Below are 26,029 nucleotides of genomic sequence, written 5' to 3'. Positions count from 1 at the left end.
CTGTGATTCTGAGGTCAAATGGTATCCTGGAATGCATTAAGAAGTGTGGCCAGGAGTTTGAGAGAGGTTCTCCTCCTTCTCTTCTAGTCTGCCCTAGGGAGGCCACACCTAGAGTATTGTGTCCAGTTCTGGGCATCCCAGTTGAAGAGAGACAGGGAATCACTGGAGAGAGTGCAACAGAGGGCCACAAAGATGATTAGGGGACTGGAACATCTGTCATATGACAAGTGGCGGAGGGACCTGGGGCTCTTTAGCCTGCAGAAGACAAGACTGAGAGGGCATCTTATCATTGCATATAAATACCTAAAGGGTGGTGGTCAAGGGGAGGGGGATGGGCTCTTTTCAGTAGTGGCTAGTAATAGGAAAAGGGGCAACAGGCACAAACTAGAACACAGGTTTCAGTTAAACATAAGGAAAAAACCCTTTACTTAGAATGTGACAGAACACTGGAACGGGCTGCCCGAACAGGTTGTGGAGTCTTCATCTCTGGAGGCTTTAAAAACCTGGATGGGTTTGTGCACAACCTGTTTTAGGCATACATATCTTAGCAGTGGTGTTGAACTGGTGGTCTCCACAGGTCCCTTCCAACTCCTACCATTCTGTGATTTTATAAATCTATGTTTTAAATACAGTTTCAAAAGAAAATGGGTAGACTGCTGGGACCACAGTGTGACTTCGTATGCTTTATTTGCTTGGAAATTAAAGAAAGTTACTTGTAGAATTAACTCTTGATTCTCTTCTTTCTATGGATGTTTATTGTTGATTTTTCTCTAAACTGTCACCATGTCTCCATGAAAGATGAACAAAATATACCAACTTGAAGTGGAGGGTAAGGATTAGTTTTGCCTTGTATGCGGCAGAAACATTGTGCTAGGATGTTAAGATAAATCACCAAAGCAGTGTGACATGATTGATTCATGTTCAGATTGGATTCTTCCAGAACTTCTAGGTCCTTCTGTGGAGAACGGAAGAAGTTTAAGGGTGTATGAAAGGTCTGAGTCCTACAGCTGAAACCCATGGCATGTCTAGTCCTGTTCTGTATTTTTAACAGTGGCAACTCTATGTCTACCTTCACTTCTATTAAAGGGCACATCTCTGCCTGTTTTCTGTAGCATCTGCTCTGGACATGTTTTCAAAGTTTTTGTTAATCTCTTTTTAAATCCACTGCTGCTGTTTGCTTTCACAGCCTCCCATGGCAACAAATGCCACATGCTCAATATCTACTCCATTAAAAAAAACCAACCTTTATCTTTTTGAAACGTAACTCCTACAAGTTTCAATAAACATCCCCTCTTTCTGTTGTTGCAGTACTTTGTGAATTATAATTTTGCCGTCACTATACCTAATGATCTTGTGGTAATTTTGTATCCCTTGGTCATAGTTGTTCTTCTCTCCAAACTATGAACTCATAGCCTTTTATGGTCAGTTTTCCTACACTGTCTGCATCAGCCTCTTAGTCATTTTGATTATCCTTTTTCTTAACATTCCTGGACTTTTGCAATTGATTTCTTCTACCTGCTGGTAACTTTTTGTCTTAATTGAATTTAAACCCATTTTTCTCAATATGCTCCTTAAACTGTCAAGAACATTTTGAAACTTTAATCTACTCTTCCAGAATGCTTTCAGTTTGCCCTCCTTTTTTTTTTTATGTATAATTTAATAAGCACATTTAACTTCTAGTCCATAATTTTAGATTGTTTATGAAGACATGAACAAAAAAAAAGTGCACAACAGAATCCACTCAACCTTTTCTAAAACTTCTCCCATTTTATTAGTGAGTGTGATATTCCAAAGAGGTTTACATCACTTCTGTAATAATCTGGAAATGGTTTCCTGTGGTTTATAAGGAAGTTTCTGTTAAAGATAAAAGTATGTGTTATTTTCAGCTTGTCCAGCAGGAGAACAGAGCTTATGACCAGAAAAGATGAAAATCAACATTGGCTGATGTGACTTTTTCTTGAGAAGATCTCTTCTGTGTGTTTACATATAATAGTTCAGTACTCATTCTAGTGTTTTGCAGACATTGCAGTTTATAGCTTCTATTGCCTGTCCACTTCCCCCCCCACCTTAAATATGGGGAACATTTTTGCTTTTTCCCAGTCTTCTGATACTTAACTTATGCTCATGAGTTTTCAGAGGTAAGTGCTTGTTATGATTGTATGGTTATTGTTAATATTTAATAGATGGAACAATGAAGAAAAAAGTTAATAACTATTAATAATAAAAAAATCCAGTGGAAAATATTAGTAAAACCTATTTACTGGTTCAAAGTATTCGGTTGTGGAACAGATACCTCACCAGCAGGAACATGTAACAATTTAAACAATATGAGCAAAAATCCAGAAACAACAAACAGCAATTTAAACTGTAAAATAAAAAGAGAATATCATCGGCAACATGTTGGCTTTGCCCACAATGGAGGGAACTCCAGAGCCACAGACCTTTCAATAGATACTTATAAAAATCAAATTTCCTAGATTACTCACTGCAAATCACTTCAGTCCAGTTGCAAAGTTTATAATCCATGGATCATGGTACCATGCAGCACATGTGGGGGTTTAAACAAACCAAAATGGTGTCAAACACATGCAAGCGTCAGGAACACAGTTTCACTTTCTGTTGGCTTCTGCAGCTTGTTGCTGAGGCGCACACAGGGTTTATCTCCAAAGGCTTTATAGTTGAAAACTTTGTAGAAAAGAGGTTGCTGCCGAAGCTTGCATGGCTTGTTGGCTTTGCAGCTTTGCCTGTTTTGGAGAGGTTCTTTAGCTGCAATCTTCACAGCAGTCCTTGTTGCTTCTTTCAGTAAAACAAAACTGTTCTGGGATCTTAGCTCCTCTGGGGTTTGTCTCTTGGCCCAGCAAGACACATTTGTCTGGTCCTGGGCTTTCCAACGCTTACAGTGAGGGACCTTGCAGCATTTCTGGGTAATCTGAACCACAGCTCAGATCCCAAACTGCAAGGCAAGCAAGGCTTGGATTCTCCCAGATCTTGAAGGCAAGGCAAGGCACTCGCTCTTTGGGCTAGTATCTGTAGATTTTCCAAGACAATGATGGCCAGTGACAACAAAGATTAAGAGTGAAAAACCTGACACTGTAACCTATAGAATGAGTTTTCTCCAAACATAGCCAAAGGCACCCACACCTGGCCCACTTGGACCCCAGGGCATGTCCAGACAAGCCTGGGCAATGTGGACAATCTCCTGAAAAACCAGACCTGCTGGCTCCTGCCCCATTGTCTGATCCAGAGCATTTTTGAGGCTTTTGTCCCTTCATGACAGTGCTAAAAATTTTCTGCTAGGTTCAACCAGTACCTGGAATATCCAAGGATGAAGCTCACTAGGCCCATACAATTTGAAAATACTTAACCTTACCAACATTGGTCTAATCCTTCCTATTTTTATTTAATAAGAACTTAAGTGTTGATTGGTATTAATTGTACCAGCTGGGAGACTTAAGGCTGCAGTGAAGATTATTACTCAATATGGGCTCCAGATTAATGGAAACTGTTTTTTTACAGGTTTTTATCTAATAAACACATGATGATTTTAAGAACCAAGATTAATCTAAGAATGATTGCTGATTCTTTAAGTCCAGTTCCTTGCTGTCCTTGGCTAATGCCATAAAATCCTACTCATAGAATTATAAGAGTGATTGAACAGTTTACCAGTTTTGAAAAACACGTGCTTTTGTCATCAGGCTAGTGTTCAGGTATGTTTTCAGGAAAGAGCTGACTACTGATATGACAGAAAATGTGAAAACCTACCTCTTGGGGCCTTTGTGGTTCTGTGAAGCAGATATAAATTCTGTGTTAAGCATGTTGCATAAATATTACCTCTTTTATTCTTTTCTTTAAATAGGTATACAAATATACAATACACAAGTTCAAAGCCATGACATATTGTTATTATGTGCTCAGTTTTCTCAGTAGATGCACCATTGCAATTTCATGGTTCTTGTTTTGTGAGATCCTTAGTTCAAGGGAAGAACACAATTGTCAGTTTCACAAGATGCTTCCTTTTCTATGTATGGATTTAGTAGGTCCCCTACACTATTTGTAGCCATACTGTCAAGCTGGTACTTAAGAAAAAAAAAATCACTAATTAATTATAATCATTGAAGGTAAATTCATAATGTAAAGGATCTATGCAAATAAGAGCATTAAATTGGATTTGTGCAGTTCTGTGTTTATTTTAGTGCTGGTAGAATAACAGTGGTCTTACAGTGGCACTAACTTTTTGCTTCTCATAGTGAGAAGCAGACAATAAAATTGCAGAGCTTGACAAGCTGTACACATACAGAACTGAAAGGGATTTAAACTTTATACAAATTTCAGCTACAATACAGAAGGTTTGAATGTGTTTCCCAAAATTCTGTATTGAGAATTCTGGCATTCTCATTCTGTATTCCCTGAACATAACCACCTAGAAATTGCTACCATAAAATTTTCTGGTATTGAAGGAACTAAAGGTTAATGGTTGGACTTAATGATCATAAAGATGTTTTCCAAACTAAATGATTCTATGATTCTAAGGCACCTGTTGTCCTGCCCCCTCCCCTCCCCGTCCCTTTCTTTCTTGCTATACCATATAATTTTGATATGCTGCTGATGTTTTTATAGCTTTTAACCTTTAAGTTTTAAGATGACTGAAATGGGTTTAGGACTGGTTTATGACATACAGCATTTGTGAGAGGTAGTGTGGATTCCTTTTAACAAAGCATCTCTTGCTGCCTCTCTCTGTGCTGGCACAGCCTTGAAGCCTGCTGTGGTTCCTGCTGGTCCAGTGACCCTGCAACTATCTGTAGTTGTGCTGCTTGCATGGCAATGCAGCAAGAAGAATATGGGTGTTACTCTCTGAAGCGAAAGCATGAAATCATTTGTGCTGGGTAGTAGCTAGGAAGCTTGTGTGAGAAATTTGCCAAAAATACAGACTTGGGGCTGTACTTGGTGAGTATAATGGCTGTAGCTATCCTGAGCTGGGAGGAAAAAGACCACTAGTGTTGTGAGCCATGCTGGGTCACATTCCCTGTTCTTAGAGTCCAGAGAGCAAGCAATGGCTGTTTGGCTCACTGGTATGGAAAGTTGCTTTGCTGTATTGCTGCCATGGTGATATACTCAGTGCTTGAATGAAGCTCCATGACTTTCTACAAACACACTTACAGAACTGTAAAAGACTGCATGAGACAGAGGTCTTCTTAGCGAGGGTGAGCCATCTGATGATGAAATAGCATAAAGCAATGTGCCAGATCTGAATACCTCTATCTCTGGCACTTCCTAGTTTTCCTTGCCACATGTATGAGGCAGTAAGACAGTGTTTTAATGTTTTTCTCTTAAGTCCTACTGTACATCTGTCTGCAGCCTTAGTTCTGGACACACAGATGTGGGCATTTCTAATTCTTTTCTTATGTTGTTGTGATTATAAGTAACAGCAGGAAAAAAGTCACAATTTTATTTCAGAAGTGTCGTAGTTTGGGCTGGGTGCCCTCTGCTACAGGGGTGTTTCCTGTCTCCAGAAGTCCATCCCAGTGGGTGGACGCAGGAAATTAGGTATTTCTACCACAATCCCTTGCACCACTATAAATTTTGCGGTGGGGTCTGGCACTTCCTCTTTCCTTCCCTCTCCGAGACTTGGTAACTGGGGGAGAGATCTCCTGGCCATGGGCCTGATTGGGCCCAAGGCCACTGGGGGATGGGCAGTCTCAGATCTGGCCAGCTGAGACCAGCCTAATAGTAAGGGGGGGGAAGGAGGAGCCCTGGGGGTTTTGGATGCACCCTCAGGTGGGGTTTGGGGTCTTTCTGGGTTTACTTTGGTTCCTTTCTTGTCACTATGTTTCCTTTTGTGCACACTCACTGTTCTCTATTTAAACTCTCCACTACTTTTGCAATCAGTTTGTCTGAGTTGTTACTTCTGCGCGTGGTGGGGAGGGTGTTTACCCCAACCCATTACAAGAAGTAATCATTGTAACTGGACAAAGATTTTCTTGTGCCCCGTTCTACTAAGATTTTAGGTAATATATTAGAAAACAAAGAGTTAAACATATACTTGAAATATATAGAAGCGTCTAATATGCATTATGTTTAAAACATTTACATAACCATACAACATATTCAGTGTTACTGTTAGGTAAAAGGATACATTTTGCACTATATTTCAGAAAATTCGTTCTTGTTTATCTGAAGAAATTGTTTGCTGTGTTTTAGATTTCCACAGAAAGAAATAAAATGCATGTATCTGATTTGTTTTGAAATGCATGAACTTGTTCCTTCTGGGATGTGCAATACTTTGGAAGTTTTAGATGTTTATTAAGAAAAAAGGGGGGGGAAAAAAAGTCAAGCCTTTTCTTTATGAATGCAAAATACCCTGTCCTTATTACTCTGAAACCTCTTAAAATGTCAGGGACAATGTAAATGCTATGAAGTTCGTTTTCAGATGCAAGCATAACATTTCTTCCTTTTCCTTACACTTTTCCTGCTTTCCAATGTACTTTCTTGCTTCCTCGTTTATTTATAAAGCTTTTAAGATTCACTTTAATTATAGGGCAATAATGAAAACTAAGAAAATAACCATGGCAACGCTAGTTAGACTTTTATATTTTATATATATATATATATGCAGTTTAGTGCACATTTTCTTCAATAGAAAAACACACATTATATTTGCTTGAACATTGCATTTCAGAAGAAAATATCCTTTGCATTCATGCAGCTATGTACATTGCATGTCAGGAGATTATCTTTAGGGGGTTTGCAAATTATCTAGGGCTTTACACAGTTCTATCTGATTTAGTACTGCTAGATTTCATATTGTAGAATAAGGTAGTACTATGCAGTATTTTAATATTTAATCTGAGATGTGAAGGGCATTGCCTAGCATACTGAGCAACAGACTCCCTTTGTTTCCTTTTGTTTTGTGCTGCAAATTTAAAAAAAACCCCAAACTTTTCTTTTCTTATCAGCCTTTTTGCAGTGACATGTTTTATTTAAGCCAAACTCTCAAGATTTTTGAGTGGCATCCAAAGTGTGTCCTTTATCTGTGAGGCACAATCAGAAAATACATAGCTAATGTAAGAATCATTATTTTGTTGTATGATACTTTTTTGGGGGGGTACAAACAGGAAACAGGTTAAATTATGAATATTATTTGTGATATGAATTATTTAACAAGAGCTGAGAGATTTAAAATACCTCTCAAGGTGATACCTGAAGAACAGTTTCAAGAGTGTTTTCATCCTGAGGTGTGTTTCATGTTGACAGCTATGGCAGTAAGACCTTCAAAGAATTTTAGATCTTATGCAAAAGTTTTAGAGTCTCAGGTTGTTGACTGGATTCTGCTCACAACCATTAAATTTTGTTTTTAATCTTAATCTCTTTCAGTCCCAGCAAAGATGCATTGTGATCTTTGCACTGGTATGCTGCTTTGCAATTCTGGTTGCACTGATATTTTCGGCAGTGGATATAATGGGAGAAGATGAGGATGGACTTTCAGAAAAGAACTGTCAAAATAACTGTCGGTAAGAGGTAACAAACAAAACTTCTCTTTCGGGGTGAACAAGAAACGTATAGATGTTATATACTGGCATGTAGTGATTAATATGGTCCTGTGGTGTGATTAGGAAGAGTAGGTAACAGAGAAATAAGTGGTTTCCTGTTTTGAATTTCTGGGTTTGGAGGACAAAGTAAAGCATGCTTCTTGAAGCTATTTTTGGTGGTGTGTTTTGAGCAAGACCCTTGTGTTAGTTCAGTTATTTTTTAAGCAGAAGTCAAAGACCATTAATTTCAGTAAATGAGTAGTGAGATGGTTCAAATTGTTCCAAATGTTTTTTCATCAAGAATTCTTTTGCTTTCTCCAGGAAGTTCACTGATCATTCTTGACCTTAGAATACTGTGCCTTTTGTACAGGAGGATATTTTACATATTCATGTTGCACTCTACTGCTAGACACAGTGGCTTGCCTGGGAACCATGTAAGAAAATTAGTGATATGGCCAAAAAGACTATGTTCATTTAAGGTTTGCCTCAGGCACTTACTATGGTTGTGTGTATCTTTTAACCTTAGATTTAAGTAGATGATAAGATTTCATTTATTGTTTTCCTCTTATTTTCAGACTGTGAGTTTTATTTTGCCTCTTCTCACTATCGGGTTCCTTCATGAATCTGTTCATCAGTGATGAACAGATGCTTTTCCTGAATGACGTTGTCCAAGGTCCTGTTCTGTCCATCAGTAAAGCTGATTTAAGAAACATTTGTAGACTTCTTTCACAATTGTAAAGCTGTAACCTGTATATAGAGCATTCTCTCTAATTTTATGGAATACCAGTCATCCTTAAGTAATTTCTTGGGGATCCGTTCTAATCTATCAGGGAATTTCTGGAGTGGGAACCAGCCTCTGGGCATACTTCAGTCCATTCCCCTGCTTAGAGCGAGGTCAGCTACAGCAGGTTGCTCAGAGATGTGCACAGCCAGGCTTTGCATAGCTCCAGGGATGGACTCCACAGCCTTCTTGTGCAATAATTTAATAAAAAATAGAATAATTTAATAATTTTAAAAAATGTTTCTTTGAGCCTTTTCTTGTTATTTCTGCTATACTTTGTTGATTTTATGTGAAAACTCTTTGGAGACAACGTCTTTCTATGCTGCATTTGTCACAGTACAGTCAGCAACAATTCACAATCCAGCAAATGGGATGATTGTTTTTGCAATTATACTGGATTTTTTCAATAATTAAAAAATTATTTTTCAATAATTAAAAAAAAGACTGAGGGGGAAGGAAGTTCTTTATATTTGTAGCTTCTTTCAAATGGGACATACCTGCAGCATCGGGTGTGTTCTATTTAGCTTCATCCTAAAACCTACCGTCCTTCTGGCATTTTTTTCCCAGCTTTTTTTTTTTTTCTTTTCTCTTTGGGTTTAGGTTTTTTGGTGGGTTTGTTCGTTTTGTTGGGTTTGGGTTTTTGTTTAAATTGTTTAGCCCTCATCTGTTCAGTTTATTTTATGGCTGGCATTCTGTGCAATTCTGGGCAGCCTTCAAAAAGCTTGTCTGAATTTTCTAGAGTTCAGCTAGGTTTCCTTCTCCCTATTGGGGTCTTAGGTATTCTTTCCTATGAGTTGTTGCCTTCCAGAATTTTTTAAGATATGCATGTGTCACCTCTACACCCACTGTCTTCATGTGTGAATCTTTGACTAGCTAGGTCAGGTAAGGGCAAAATCTTTCTGTTCATTGGTTTCAAGGTGCTTCACATGACTTCAATACACTCAGCAGATACTGCACCATATTTTCCTCTTAGTTGTATCAACTAATGGTTCCAATTTTGTTCCGGGTAGCTGCATAGGCCTAGCCAAGGAAGAACTTAACATTCTTCACTTTTTACTCTTCAGGTGGAAAAAAAAAATCCAAGTAGGAGCAGCATCCAGTATTATGGAAAACTAGGTTATTGTTTTTTCCCAAGTGTAAGAGATTAATTGCTTTTTCCCCTGTTTGTATGAATTACACTGGTCTGCCTTTCCAAAGCATACACAGCTTTGCTCAATATTTTATTGGTTGGTGTGTGTAACTTGTGTCTGTCCTGGACTGTTAGATGACTGTGGGAGTAAATCGAGCACATTGACTTCAAGCATTAGAGTCAATGAAACTGCTCTGCATTTACAATGATAAAAGTGAACTCAGATCCCAGCTCTATTTTAAGGTGCCTTTCACAGCATGATTTGAGTGCGTGATCTAGCTACTAATGCCCAAACCAGAAGGCACATCAATGCTGTGTGTAAACTGCCTAAACCGATTTTAATAACAGTATCCAAGTGCTGGCAGCTGCTACCTTGCTGATGTTGGATGCTACGCTACTAGGCTCCTTTATATGTTAAATACATTGCACACTTCAGTACTGTAAGATCAATTACTGCATGTGGCATATATTTAGCACGTGGAGTAAGCACTTTTAGTAAGTAAGACAAGAATTATTGAATTCTTGTATTTCTGCTGTGTGAGTATTTTCACTGAAATTCAGGAATAGCACTTAGGTTTATAGGATGTGCTGAGACAGAGTGGTAATAGATGGTTTGGTAGTAGGTTTTTTTGTTTGTTTGTTGTGGGGTTTAGGATAAAAGTATTGTCAAATAGAAGGTTACATGTATGATCCTAGAATTCTTTTTTTTTTTTTTTTTAATTTCAATTGACTGAATTTGTGAAGAAGCTGGATGGGAAAGTATCTTATTGATTTGAGAACTTCAGTGATGGTTTGTAAAAGGCTTTTTGTCTTCTGAAAAATCAATTCCCTTTCTGCCTTTTTGTTTTAAAGGAATATATGTCTGAAAAAGGGCTGTGGTCTCAAATCTTTGGCTAGAAATTTGGAGCTTGTGCTAAAAATAGCAAGTGAGATTTTTTTTAAGAAGAGAGAAAGGAAGACATTTTTTAGAAGTCTAGAATTTTTTGTAGCCTGAGAGAGCAATCACTGAGGTACGTTGTAAGCAGGATTTTCCTGTGGTTGTGATTGTGTTGTTGCTCATGAATGCAAATGCAGCCTTTCTGATCTGCTGCTTCTAATTCAACATGAGATTCTTCTTCTGTTAATCATTCCTTAAACTCTTCACAGTATCACAGTATCACCAAGGTTGGAAGAGACCTCGAGGATCATTGAGTCCAACCTGTCACCACAAACCCCATGACTAGACCATGGCACCAAGTGCCACGTCCAATCCCCTCTTGAACACCTCAAGGGATGGTGACTCCACCACCTCCCTGGGCAGCCCATTCCAATGACTAATGACTCACTCGGTGAAGAACTTTCTCCTCACCTCGAGCCTAAACTTCCCCTGGCGCAGCCTGAGACTGTGTCCTCTTGATCTGGTGCTGGTTGCCTGGGAGAAGAGACCAACCCCTTCCTGGCTACAACCACCTTTCAGGTAGTTGTAGAGGGCAATGAGGTCTCCCCTGAGCCTCTTCTTCTCCAGGCTAAACAATCCCAGCTCCCTCAGCCTCTCCTCATAGGGCTTGTGCTCAAGGTCTCTCCCCAGCCTTGTTGCCCTTCACTGGACACGTTCAAGTGTCTCAATGTCCTTCTTAAACTGAGGGGCCCAGAACTAGACACAGTACTCAAGGTGTGGCCTAACCAATGCAGAGTACAGGGGCACAATGATCTCCCTGCTCCTGCTGGCCACACTGTTCTTGATGCATGCCAGGATGCCATTGGCCTTCTTGGCCACTTGGGCACACTGCTGGCTCATGTTTAGGCAGTTGTCGATCAGCACCCCCAGGTCCCTCTCTGTTTGGGAGCTCTCCAGCCACTCTGACCCCAGCCTGTAGCTCTGCATGGGGTTGCTGTGGCCAAAGTGCAGCACCCGGCACTTGGACTTGTTAAATGCCATCCCATTGGACTCCACCCATTGGTCCAGTCGGTCAAGGTCCCTCTGCAGAGCCTTTCTACCCTCTAACTGACTAACATCTGTTCCCAACTTGGTGTCATCTGCAAACTTGCTGATGACTGACTCAACCCCCTCATCCAGATCATCAATGAAGATGTTAAAGAGGATGGGGCCCAGCACTGATCCCTGGGGGACGCCACTGGTGACTGGCCGCCAGCCGGATGTGGCACCATTCACCACCACTCTCTGGGCTCGGCCCTCCAGCCAGTTCCTAACCCAGCACAGAGTGTTGCGATCCAAACCACGAGCTGACAGCTTAGCCAGCAGTTTGCTGTGGGGGATGGTGTCAAAGGCCTTGCTGAGGTCCAGGTAGACTACATCCACAGGCCTCCCCACGTCCACCAGACGGGTCACCTGATCATAGAAGGAGATCAGGTTGGAGAGGCAGGACCTGCCCTTCCTAAATTCATGTTGGCTGGACCTGAGCCCTTGGCCATCCTTCAGGTGCGCAGTTATTGCCGCCAGGATAATCTGTTCCATCACTTTCCCTGGCACTGAGGTCAGGCTGACTGGCCTGGAGTTTTCGGGTTCCTCCATCCGATCCTTCTTGTGGATGGGGACCACATTGGCCAGTTTCCAGTCATCTGGGACCTCTCCAGTGAGCCAGGACTGGAGGAAAATGATGGAGAGCGGCTTGGCCAGCTCATCTGCCAGCTCTCTCAGCACCCTAGGATGGATCCCATCAGGTCCCATGGACTTGTGAGTGTCCAAGTGGCTCAGCAGGTCCCGAACTGAATTCCTCATGGATTTCCGGGGCATTACACCACTCCCTGACCCCATTGCCCAGCTCAAGAGGCCACTCGTCTTGAACTCCTGCCTTGCTGTTAAAAATTGAGGCAAAGAAGGTGTTCAGGACCTCAGCCTTTTCCTCGTCTTCAGTCACAGACATAAGGAAATGCTACTGCATATGCGGTGAAACAGACCTGCTTCTTTATTGAGGTATTTATTTCTCCTGGGGGCTTTGTTACAAAAAACAACTCAGGGAAGTAGAAAATGTGTTTTGCATGTCTTCACTGATGGCTGAAGGGATTGTTGCCACCCATCTAAAAGGGCATAGGAATAACACTTAAAAAAATTATAATATGTTTGAAAATAATATTATGAATTATCATTTGTAATCTTTGAGCTTCTTGCTGAAAAAGTTAGCCTATGATTGAGAATTGTAATGCATCTTGGCTTGCAGGTCACTTGTGACAGCCACAGTGTGAATTCACATAGCTGTAGGCCACAAACTATTTCACATGTTGTTTCTTGAACAGGCAGAGGAACTTGATGTTTAATAATATTGTTTGGAATGTTTAAGAAGAACTAAAATTATTTTATTTTTGTCTTTTTGCTGTATCAATTTATAAACTTAAATTTTATTTCAGCCTGCTTTGCAGGTTGTAATAAAACTCTCACAAATACGTAAATGTAAAGGATTTACAACATTGGATCGCAGGATGCTAAGGATTGGAAGGGACCTCTGGAGATCTTTTAGTCCAACCCCCCTGCCAGAGCAGGGCCATATAATCTAGTGCAGGTTGCACAGGAACACATCCAGATGATTCTTGAAAGTCTGCAGAGGAGGAGACGCCACAATCTCTCTTGGGAGCCTGTTCCAGGACTCTGTCACCCTTACAATAAAGAAGTTCTTCTTCATGTTGAGGTGGAACTTCCTGTGCTGTAGTTTACATCCGTTGCCATCTATACAGGGCACAGGTGAGAAGAGCCTGTCCCTTCCTTCCTGACACCTAGCCCTCATATATTTATATACATTTATTAGATCCCCTCTCAGTCTTCTTCATTCTAAAAAAGCCCCAGGTCTCTCAGCCTCTCCTCATAAGGCACATGCTTCAGTCCCTTCATCATCCTTGTTGCCCTCGGTTGGACTGTCTCAAGAAGATTCCTGTCCCTCTTGATCTGAGGAGCCTAAAACTGGATGCAGTATTCCAGGTGGGGCCTCCCTAGGGCATAGTAGAGGGGGAGAGAACCTTCTGGATCTGCTGGACAAACTCTTCTTAATGCACCCCAACATCCAATTGGCCTTCTTGGCCACAAGGGCACATTGCTGTCCCATGGATAACTTGTTATCCACCAGGACTCCCAGGTCCTTCTCCATGGGGCTGCTCTCTAGCAGTATCCTTGTTGAACTTCATTAGGTTCCTCTTTGCCCAGCTCTCCAGTCTGTCCAAGTCTCAATGGACAGCCGCACAGCCTTCAGGTGTATCAGCCGAGGCTCCCAGTTTGGTATCATCAGCACACTTGCTGAGCAGATGCTCTGTCCCTTTATCAATGTCATGGATGAAGATGTTGTCCTGAGGGGACAAAAGCCTCAAAAATGCTCTGGATCAGACAATGGGGCAGGAGCCAGCAGGTCTGGTTTTTCAGGAAAATGCCCATGTTACCCAGGCTTGTCTGGATGTGTCCTGGGGTCCAAGTGGGCCAGGTGTGTGTGCCTTTGGCCATGTTTGGAGAAAACTCATTCTATAGTGTCAGGTTTTTCACTCTTAATCTTTGTTGTCAGTGGCCATCATTGTCCGGGAAATCTATAAATAACAGCCCAAAGAGCTAGTGCCTTGCCTTGCAATTGTCCACACAATGGGAGAAGTCACAAGCCTTGCTTGGAATCTGAGCTGTGGTTCAGTTTACCCAGACAGATTGCAAGATTGTATAGCGTTGTAAAGCCCAGGAGCAGGCAGATGTGTCTTGCCGGGCTGAGAGAGAAACCCCGGGAGGAGCCAAGAGTCCCCAGGACAGTTTCGTTTTATTGGAAGAAGCAACAAGCACTGCTGCAAAGATAGTAGCGTCAGCTACAAAGCCTTCAGAGATAAACCCTGTATGTGCTTCCGCAGCAAGCGGCAGAACCAACAGAAAGTGAAACTGTGTTCCTGCAGCTTTCACATGGTTGATGCCATTTTGGTTCTGTTAAAGTCCCCAGGTGTGCCATGTGGTACCACAATCAGTGAGTAATTACGAAATCTGACTTTTTATAAGCATCTGTTAAAGGTCTGTTGCCCTAGAGAATCCTAGAGTTCCCCTCCCACCTTGTAGGCAATCTCTGGCATGTTGCTGATGTTCTCTTTTTTCTTTACAGTTTAAATTGCTGTTTGTTGTTTCTGGATTTTTGCCCATATTGTTTAAATTGTTATATGTTGCTGCTGGTGAAATATCTGTTCCACAACTGAGTATTTCAAACCAGTAAATAGCTTTTATTAATATTTTCCACGGATTTTTTAATTAATAAAGTTATTAATATTTTTATTAATCATTCAGCCTATTGAATACTAATAACCTCCTTACGATCATGACAGATGTTGAACAGGACTGGACCCAGCACTGATCTGTGGGGGACTCCACTAGTTACAGGTCTCCATCAACTCTGCCTTCTCTTCATCCTCAGTCATCAGGGCTGCCACCTCATTCAGCAGTGCACTCAAACTTTCCCTATTCTTCCTTTCACTACTGATATATTTGAAGAAGCCCTTCTTGTTCTCTTGTACTTCCTTTGCCAGTTTTAGCTCTAAGAGGGCTTTGGCCTTCCTTGTTGCCTTCCTACATGCCCTGACAACTTCTCTATAGTTTTCCCACTGTCTTAATAATCAAGGAAAAATAAGTGCACTTATTAGGTGAGGTAGCAAATACTACTGTAAAAATTACTGTCTTCTACTGATACAAACATTTCAGTTCAAATAAAGTGCTAGAGGGAGATGAGGGAAGGTCTGTAAAATGTAACAGGCAGACAAATTCTGGCTTCAGAATTGAAATTATAATCTGACTGCAAAACCATGTTGGTTTAGATGAAATAAAGCTATTTATACTTATTTAAACTGTCCCATGCAATTTTAATATAGTGAATTATATGTGGAGAGACTAGCTGACTGAATGGAGATATATTTTTTTTTTTTTTTTTTTTTTTTTTTTTTTTTTTTGGTATTTCTTTTTTATACCTGGACCAGGTTTGCTAAAAGGCAGTTTTTCAATTCAGAGGGCATCACAGTATCACCAAGGCTGGAAGAGACCTCAAAGATCACCAAGTCCAACCCATCACCACAGACCTCATGACTAAACCATGGCACCAAGTGCCACATCCAATCCCCTCTTGAACACCTCCAGGGATGGTGACTCCACCACCTCCCTGGGCAGCCCATTCCAATGACGAATGACTCTCTCGGTGAAGAACTTTCTCCTCACCTCGAGCTTAAACTTCCCCTGGTGCAGCTTGAGACTGTGTCCTCTTGTTCTGGTGCTGGTTGCCTGGGAGAAGAGACCAACCCCTTCCTGGCTACAACCACCCTTCAGACAGCTGCAGACAGCAATAAGGTCTCCCCTGAGCCTCCTCTTCTCCAGGCTAAACAATCCCAGCTCCCTCAGCCTCTCCTCATAGGGCTTGTGCTCAAGGCCTCTCCCCAGCCTTGTTGCCCTTCTCTGGACACGTTCAAGTGTCTTGATGTCCTTCTTAAACTGAGGGGCCCAGAACTGGACACAGTACTCAAGGTGTGGCCTAACCAATGCTGAGTACAGGGGCACAATGACTTCCCTGCTCCTGCTGGCCACACTATTCTTGATGCATGTCAGGATGCCATTGGACTTCTTGGCCACCTGGGCACACTGCTGGCTCATGTTTAGCCAGCTGTTAATCAGCACCCCCAGGTCCCTTTCTGTTTGGCAGCTCTCCAGCCACTCTGACCCCAGCCTGTAGCTCTGCATGGGGTAGCTGTGGCCAAAGTGCAGCAGCTGGCACTGGGATTTGTTAAATGTCATCGTGTTGGACTCTGCCCATCTGTCCAGAATGCTGGACTTAGAAAATGCATATGGCTTTTGACCCTTCCTCTTAACAGGAATATCAACTAATTGACACTTAAGAAATCAAAAATATAGTAATGACTGTGAAATGTTGAGATTTTGCAGTTTGTGCTTGGTATGGGATACAAATAATTCTCTCGAGATGTCCACATTAATGTTATCAGGCAGCCCTGATGGATGAGACTGATTAGGAAGATATACTTAGCAGTCTGGGACTTTTGCCTATCTTGCTGTGTGTCCATTAGGCACTGCATCAATAAAATTAGATTATTGTAATTTGAAAATAGTCCTTTTAATGGCTAATGTATTGTGAGTAAATCTTGGATATCCTGTGTCATAATGACAGTCAACAACTTGGCATCATTGAAACTGGCTGGTAAAATCTAAAAATGGCAATCTTGCACACAAAGAAAAGACCACTCTTAAGAAATGGTCTGTGTTACCCAAAGTGTTTGAACCAAGGTCATTTTGATTTATCACCAGTAACTTTAGCTGTTCAATATGCCTGCTTGCTGCTGCCTGCTGGTCATGCTAGGGTTCCTGCAGAGCTTGCACATGCCATTAATTATCCCCTCTTCAAGAGCCTTTCCAATATCCATTGAAGTGATAGTAGCAGCTGGCACAGCTTCCTGCCCCTGGCTGTAAGTTTGGTTGCGGGTCTTGAGAGGTGGTAAGGAACAGCAAGGTGGGAGATGAAGCTATGGGAGTTACTTTGCACAGTTCCCAAGTTTAGAATGCACTAAAACTGTTGTCATAGTAATTATTTTAACTTTCTTTTCTTTCAGTTTTTACCTTTCTCTGATGATAATTAGAGGATTTTCTTGTTTTGTGTGCCTGTGTTGAAGGTGGATTCTGTGTTACACTCTTCTCCTGTGACACAATTTTGCTGTTTTGATAATTTACTTTGTCCTCAGAGTAATGTAGAATGAAGGCACTTGTTCTTTCGAGTTTGGAATTTTTTGAGGAGCTTTTATTTTCTGCATGACATGAGTGACAAAGCTACTTAATTCACTTGATGATCGCAGGGACGCTTTGACAAATTCTGCCCAAAGGCAAGTAGGCAGTGTGTCTTTGCTTTGGAAATTGTTTGGATTGTTTGGGGTAAGGGTTTGTATCCTCTGTAAAGTGGGTATCCTGTAGAGGAGCAGAATCTTCCTGTTGAAATCCTAAGCTTCAGATCCCAGTGGTACCCTGCAGTACTGAGTACCAGAAATTAAATCTGGTTGTATACAATAATCATATTGAGAGTTACAATGTGTTATGTGCACTGTTTCATATTTCATTAGATGTTTTCTTTATTCTCAGGTTGTGAGAGAGTCTGCAATTGGAGTTCACAGTTGGTATTTTCTGTTGCTTTAAAAACCTTTCCTTCAACTCCTGTCTGCTATTTCACAAGTAGAATTTTGCAGCACTTTTAATTAAGCATACTGTAGCTCATGCTTACATTGGTTTACCTTGGCAGTGCTTTGCCCCTGGCTGACTGTGGGGGAGATTTTCTCTGTGCTGCGTGGGTTCTGAACATAGCAAGGTTTATATTGATTGGTTTCTATTTAATAAACAAATTATGACAGGCATAATAATGTCTAAACAGAACAAGATTTTGAAAACAAGCCTACAAAAGAGCAACCGAAGATTTCTGTTTACAAAATATTTATGCCACCCGGCATAAAAATGCCTTCTGTCAGCATGGTGGATGAAGAGATTGAGTGCACCCGCAGTAAGTCTGCAGATGACACTAAGTTAGGGCAGGAGCCTTGATCTACCTGAAGGTAGGAAAGCTCTCCAGAGGAACCTGGAAGGGTTGAATCTATTGGTTAAGACCATGGATTCAGGGAGGGAAATCAATAATTCAACAAACCTGCACAAGAGGAAGCTCTACGTTTCTTACCATTTATTTCAATGGAAAAGATACTGTATTAACAGTTTCTCAGTGTCTGTACAGAGCAAGATTTATTTTTTCCTTTGTCGGTCTATGTGTTTTGCATTTAATTTCAGCTTCATAAATTAAGAAAGGTGAGCCAAAACTTACCCATTTAGATCTTACTCCGCATTTTGCCAGTAGGTCATCATTAATTGCATCATGTTGAGTAGGTTTGGGCTTCAACTCATTTTGTCCAAATCACAAAACATTAGGGGTTGGAAGGGATCGTGAAACACCATCTCATCCAACCACAAGCCATTATTTTTCTACTACTCTTAGTTCAGCTAAATCTAGTGGTTTCTTCCAGAATTGAATACCGAGTGCACTAAAGGCTCCTTAAGGCTGCTTTTCACATCCCAATAAGCATTGCTTGGGATGTAATAGAGAAACTGACATGATCTATGTTCTTGGAAGATTTTTTTTTTTTTAAATGTATGTGTTTGTTCCTGCTTTCATGACTTGGAATTTGTGAACTCACATCAGAGAAAATCTTCCAACCTTATCAGAAGTCAAATTCCAATTACTTTAACATTCCTGAGTAATGTGGGTGGGATAAAGGGACCGTTAATACACCAGAATAGCCCTTCTTCTGTCTAGTTTGCTGAGGTTTCTCTATCACCAAATCCACTTTCCCCCACCTTCCCCCACCCCCTTTTATTTTTTTTTGCTTTCTTTTAACCCCTTTTCCATTCCCTCTGCCTCTTTCCCCTTTCTGCTGTGTGCTTAATGTGCTTAGCTAGCTGAAATTACTTCATTGTGGCAGGACTCATAAGATTCCCAAGGTTGTTTTCTTTACCAGATTGTAAGAGTGCTCTAAATGGAGTTATTATATCTAAAATTACTGATTTTTGTGATCTTGAAGATTGATTGATGACATTTCAGGAAAGGTTTTTATTCTGCCTGGTGAGAATAGTGATCCAATTTAATAAAGCTCTCTGACAGATTATTCTTTCCTTTCCTCTGTGGGAAAGGCATTAAAAGTGGCTAAAATTTGTAGTAGAATGCTTTTGATTTTATGCTCCATTTCAGGGTGACTTGTTCATTCATCCAGGGATGAACTTGCATCACATGCTAGCAAGCACCTGTTCCAGTGACACCATTTATTTTCATTTGCCTCTCCACCCTCAGTGTAGTATATTAAAAAAAGAATAAAAATAAATTGTTTAATATCCTGTCAGCTTACAGTAGATGTGTTGAATTCTGTATCTAAACCTATGATAGTACCGTGAGTGTCCTCTCAGCTAGCACAATTTGATACTCCTCAACTACAGATGTAACATACTTGGTGCTGCCTTTGGTGACCTGTGGAGTACAAGGCTGACCCTGCACCAGTCCAGTGCCACAGTTAAGAAAAAGTAGATGTGGTGCCCATTGAGGTCTAAGTATTATGCCCAACACTTATTTGGATGTGAAACATCACTCAAAAGATTCTCTTCATGTTAATGCATAGGTTCTGTTATAGGGGGAGCTGGAGCACCTCTCTATGATATTCATGGTCTCCCTGTGTCCGTATCTCTAGTTAGAGTGTCACTGTCTGTGAGTAATGCTTTAGGTAACAAAGTACTCTTGTGTGTTGGGCAGCTGAACCTCTCTGTTTATGACCTTTGTTAATTAAGAAAGTATGAGTTTTCTTTCTGTATTGGACTCATCCACATCCAATTGTCTTGACCAAGAGGAAAAAATACATTGGAGGACTTAATCTATTCTATTAACTTCTTTTAATTTCCCCTTGTTATGTTTTAGGGTTTTTTTCCATAATGAATTTACTTTCTGTCAGCCTTACTGAAAATGGAAAAATAGTTCAGAAATACCAGCCTTGGTATGTGCCAGACAAATTTCCTTATCTATCATTTGTTCTCTGTTTAATGACTAGTCCTTTCACAGAATCACACACACAAAATCACAGAATGATAAGGATTGGAAGGGGACCTCTGGATACTAGGTAGTCTAACCCCTCTGCCAGAGCAGGTTCACCTAGAACAGGTTCCAAATAAGACTATGGCAAATTATCATACAACTCAAAGAGAGTTTCCATGACTGACAGCATCATAATTCGGTACATTTAAATCTCATTCCTTCACGTACTCTTCTAAGAGTCATGAGTGATTTGCGTGCCTTCTGAGGTGAGGGGAAGGATTCATCTTGCCTCAGACTAAACTTCTGACAGATATTTAATGGCATATTAAAAGTAGCACTTTTAGTGTCTTCTCCAGATCTGCTTGGAACTCTTGAAATAAACATGGTATATGCAGACATATGACTACAGATGATATTCTGATATGTTTTGTCAATTTAACATGTATGCAGCTAATTGGTCTTCACTAATCTCTCACAATATTCCTTTAAAAAACTTGATGGGAAATTAAAGTGAGTTTTTAATTTTCTGTTTTGTCATTTATGAAATACATCTTCAAGTCAGCTGGCCTTGAATCAGTCTCTAAATAAATTTTAGAGTTTGGATTCTACTGGCTCATTATCAGAGAAAAATACAGTTTTACCAATAGTTTAGCACAATATGAATGTGCATAAACTTCATAATTAATTACAAAACTTCAAAGAATGTGCCACCAGCATGAGGAGGGCAATCACCATTTGATTTTTGTTCAAACATTGTCAAAAGTTCTAGTCCTCATTTTACCAGTTTTTGAGGTTACTTACCAGCTTGACAGTGTGTGTTTTGCATTACAGACACTGGTGTACAGTAGACTGATGTGTGCTTTAATAAAGGTGCTAGAAGATGATAGGGTGATGTATTTCAGGCCATGGAGGCTGAAGTGCTGAACTAGTGAAAGAGTCATCTTAAGCATCAGCCAGCACTACTGGGATGGTGAGTGTCTCCAAAAGCTGTCCCATCTCATGTGTTTTGTAGATGTGTATGAGTCACTTTAAAGATATCCTAAATGTTTTAGAGTTTTGGGCAAAGACAACCACCTGGAGCTAGTCCCTCACTATAGCAATTCTGGGGAATGGTATGAGAAGGCAGTAGACATGCAACATCTGCATGACATCAGACAAACTATTCTTTTTCCTAGTGACTTTTTTGTTTGCATGTGAAAAGAGTTCAGGACTGCCTGGAAAGAAACATTGAGGTGCTCAAAGTTACTCTTGAGAAGAGTCAGAAAAATACCTGTGAGTAGCCAAGTGATTCTGTGTCAGAGGTACTGCTCTGGGCATGTGTGCATGTTAGTGCTCCAGCTAGAAAGGTACTTCTAATACTTGAGGATATTTCTATATTATCAAGGCTGTATTTTTAGACTCACAATGTTGCTATTAAAGTATATTCCAAAGAGTTCTCTGTGTGGAGTGATTACCAATAATTCAGTTAATGCTTTCTACTAAAATCTGAAAGTGTGTGGCTTTTTTAATTTTTTTTTTATTTTATTTTGTTTGGTTGGGGTTTTGTTTTTATTTTTCTCTCTGTGTGCATGCTTTGTTTTGTTTTCTCTAAGTGCATCAGTCCAAAACATTGATTTAATAGAAAAAGCTGTCCTGGAACATTTCTGTAGAATCTTGCCTCTGTAATTTGTGTGCTGGCAATATCCTTTGGGAACGCATACTTTGAGTACTTTGTGCTTTTCATCTGTGGATTTTTATTACTGTTCCTACCTTGACTGTATCTGCTGAATTTGCAGTGTTGATTTCAAAGATTTGCTGACTAAACGTTTTACCTTGAATTTTCCTTCATCATTTTGCAAAGTAGGTTTCATCTTACTGGGCAGGGAGGGCACTCATTAAGCTTAAGGGATTGTTGGGTTGTGTAAATGTCAACACTGTAGAGTATCCTTTTGTTCCTATTCTGGGGAAGAGAGCTCTTGCTTGGAAGCATCTCATTAAATTACAGTTAACACTATAAAATTGGGTTAAATTGTGAGGAAAAATGATACTTTGATCCTTGACTGATTTCTGCATCTGTGAGCTAACACATTTATCTGTCCCAAGTCATACCAAGATAATCAAGGTATTTAGAAAAATGCACAGGCCATGAGAAAAGAAGGTAGCAATCACATTCCCACTTGTTATGTGTTGAGATGTGATTATCCAGTTCAAATTTGTGTTACTATGTATGCTTACAAAGTGTTCATATAAGAAACTGGGGGGCTGTGTGGAAAGAAATTAAAAGACAACATGTTTTCTGATTAAAAACCCAAAAGGGTAAATGTTCTTATAATATTTAGTTGTGGTTTTCAGGCCTTATAAAAATATTTTGTGTGAACTTACACAGTCAGAAACTGAATGTAGAAATATAATAAGAACATCTCATCAACTAATTAAGGTATGTGACAGTGGCTGTTTATACAATATTTGGTGATCTTTTTAGAGACTCAATGGAATTAATATGATAGGATATTTTACTGTGTTTTACAGCTGGGAGAAAAATTAATGCCTTTCTGCTCAAAAAAGCTAAAAATATATAACTCAGCTTGTGGCTTGTGTGGCTCCTGTGTGGTACAGACTCTAAGTACCTCAGATGTTGAATTTTAGATAATTTGAAAATCAAGATAGTGGTATTTACACAAGACTTAAATGCGGTACGAACACAGGAAAGATGCTGGGATTCTTTCCAGTGACTAAATAGGTACTGGGTCAGCACTTAGTATGTTAAGTTGGGAAGTCTGATTTTTTCTGAATCCTGAATGATGGATATTCAGGGTGTTCCCTGCAGTATGCACACCATAAAATACTGAAAAAATAAGAGGAAAAATCATAGAATCATACAATTGTTAGGGTTGGAAGGGACCTCAAGGACCATCTAGTTCCACCCCCCCTGCCATGGGCAGAGACAACTCACACTAGATCAAGTTGCTCACAGCCACATCCAGCCTGGCCTTAAAAACCTCCAGGGATCATAGAATCAATAAGGTTGGAAAACACCTCAAGGGTCATCAAGTCCAACCTGTCACCCAAGACCTCATGACTACTAAACCATGGCACCAAGTGCCACGTCCAATCCCCTCTTGAACACCTCCAGGGATGGTGACTCAACCACCTCCCTGGGCAGCACATTCCAATGGCTAACAACTCTCTCTGTGAAGAACTTTCTCCTCACCTCAAGCCTAAAGTTCCTCTGACACAGTTTCAGACTGTGTCCTCTTGTTCTGGTGCTGATTGCCTGGATGAGCCTTCCAGCACCTCCCTGGGCAACCTGTTCATCTCTCACCACCCTCATGGGGTAGAATTTCTACCTAACATTTAATCTGAATCTACCCATTTCTGGTTTTGTTCCATTTCCCCTAGTCCTATCATTAGGGTGCTGTAGAGGGACCTTGACAGGCTGGACAGATGGGCAGAGTCAACAGGATGGCATTTAACAAGTCCAAGTGCCTGGTGCTGCACTTTGGTCACAACACCACCATGCAGCACTACAGGCTGGGGTCAGAGTGGCTGGAGAACAGCCAGGCAGAAAGAGACCTGGGGGTACTGGTTGACAGCTGTCTGAACATGAGCCATCAGTGTGCCCAGGTGGCCAAGAAGTCCAATGGCATCCTGGCCTCTATCAGGAATAGTGTGGCCAGCAGGAGCAGGCAGGTCATTCTGCCCCTGTACTCAGCACTGGTTAGGCCACACCTTGAGTACTGTGTCCAGTTCTGGGCCCCTCAGTTTAAGAAGGACATCGAGACACTTGAACGTGTCCAGAGAAGGGCAAGGAGGCTGGTGAGAGGCCTTGAGCACAAGCCCTATGAGGAGAGGCTGAGGGAGCTGGGCAAGAAGACACAGTCTCAAGCTGTGCCAGGGGAAGTTTAGGCTCAAGGTGAAGAGAAAGTTCTTTACAGAAAGAGTTACTGGCCATTGGAATGTGCTGCCCATGGAGGTGGTGGAGTCGCCATCCTGGAAGGTGTTCAAACAGGGTTTGGACGTGGCACTTGAAGCCATGGTTTAGTAGTCATGAGGTGTTAGGTATTAGATAATAGGTTGGACCTGATGACCTCTGAGGTCTTTTCCAACATTATTGATTCTATGATTACCTGACACCCTAAAAAGTCCCTCACCAGCTTTTCTGTAGGTCCCCTTCAGATACTGGAAGGCCACAATAAGGTCTCCTTGGAGCCTTCTCTTCTCCAGACTGAATAGCCTCAACTCTCTGAGTCTGTCCTCATAGGAGAGGTGCTCCAGCCCTTTGATCATCCTCATGGCCCTTCTCTGGACATGTTCCCTTCTTGTAATAGGGGCTCCAGAACTGGATGCAGTACTCCAGGTGGGGTCTCACCAGAGTGGAGTAGAGGGGGAGAATCACCTCCCTCAACCTGCTAGCTATGCTTCTTTTGATGCAGCCCAATCATAAATTCAAATTAAAATACACAGTGTTAACAGAAGGAACAGCAGCTAGATTTCTTTTTGCCTGAGAGAGGCAAGAATGGCTTCACCTGAGTGTGGCAACGTTGTCTGAGCTGTGTGCCTCACAGTCCTCTGCCCACCACAGACTGTGGTACAGAGGTTCTCCAGCTGTAATTTAGGCATATTATTTGGAGTGGCCGTCAGGAAACAGTCACTTGATATAAAGTAAACTCTTATGTTACTGTATTTGGAAGACTTTCTGTAACATTTATAAATAGTGAATCTTGAAAACATTAGTTCAGAATTAAGAATTTGTAAAAACAACAGCTGTTTAAAAACAAAATTTGGAATTTTATGTGTATGTATTGTGAGTGTTGTAGTATCAGACTTCAGTGGAGACATTTAGAAGAACAGAAAATCCTTTGCATCTTCCTGGTGAGTGAGCAGAAATATAATTGGCAAAAAGTGATTTAAAAGAAAATAAATAATTGGCTGGTCCTTTCTCAAAACTAAGGATAAAGTTTGAGGTCCAAAATAGTACTTTTGTTAACTAAAATTGGGGTTTAAGATGTTTCTTTTCTGATGGTACCCTTGTCCTTTCATGTCTAGAGATTAAGAATGAGCTCTTGAAATACGTAGGGAAAGCAATTTTGTGGGTTTTTTGATAAGCATATCCTCTAGATCTTCAATTACAGTATGGTAGTGAAGAGAGAGAACTAAATGATGTAGTGTCTCTTGGTTAATAGTTTATATGGCAGTCTAGATAACCAGCAATATCAGATAAATTCAATAGAACTGGATGACATTGTTGCTTTTTTCAGTAGGAGCTTTGTAATATGTACCTCATCTTTCCCGATTTCAGTTTTATCTCAGATCTTCAGGATCTTTGTGTTTTCATGCTTTTACCCTTCAATGTAGCATCTGGCTGATTATAATGTGATAATATGAGCTAGAGATCTGCTTTTTCCAAGAATGAGGTTTTAATTTCTTTAAGGTGAAGAGTGATACAACACCTTGATGGTAGGAAAAGGACAGAGACACTGTGGCTGTGTCACATGGGCAGAGCACTGACAGGCAGAGAGAAACACCATTCCTCATTAACTCCAAACCCAAGAAACAAGATGGATTGCAAGAAGTTGGTGTGAGCATGGATGCTTTGAATAATGAATGGTGATGTGTTAAATTGTTAATACTTTTTCTACAAACTCTGTGATGAAGTAGTTGATGTTACTGCTAGAGTAGACTGTTTTCTCTTGGCTTTTACTCTGATTTTGTCAGGCAGTAAATAGGTTTCTGTGTTGCTTTCTTATCTTCAGAACTTTAAAAAATTTCCTTTCCTTCCCCTTGACAGCCATCTGTAACTTCATTTTCTTTCCTTACCTTGTTATTTAGGTTTGGCTTTATGAGGCTCTGCCAGTGTGCCTGCACTTCCCTTGACCTTTTCCTTACAAGCTTTTATGTGATCTTCCTGTCTACCACAGTGATCTAGGAAATGGCATAAATGCCATGCCTCAGAATGTTTTCATACTCCCTCCTACACAGATGCATGTTCCTTGGTTAGATGAACTATCTTGAATCTATATTTGGAGGCAGTGTCTCAAGGATATGTCTGTGTTGGCCACAGTGCTGCAAATACCAA

At 40.7% G+C, this 26,029-nt stretch overlaps 1 protein-coding gene across 1 annotated transcript in view; it reads left to right on the top strand.

Annotated features, from left to right (window-relative positions):
* PLD5 (phospholipase D family member 5) overlaps positions 1 to 26,029 on the top strand; it is a 194,375-nt gene that overhangs the window by 62,391 nt on the left and 105,955 nt on the right. Inside the window, 1 exon segment of the mRNA XM_054162294.1 lies at positions 7,372 to 7,508. Coding sequence (XP_054018269.1) covers positions 7,372 to 7,508 — 137 coding nt within the window.

The sequence above is a fragment of the Dryobates pubescens genome, chromosome 6 (assembly GCF_014839835.1).
Source record: "Dryobates pubescens isolate bDryPub1 chromosome 6, bDryPub1.pri, whole genome shotgun sequence".
NCBI lineage: Eukaryota > Metazoa > Chordata > Aves > Piciformes > Picidae > Dryobates > Dryobates pubescens.
The sequence above is the reverse complement of the archived record's forward strand: the minus strand, read 5'-3'. Positions and strand labels throughout refer to the sequence as shown.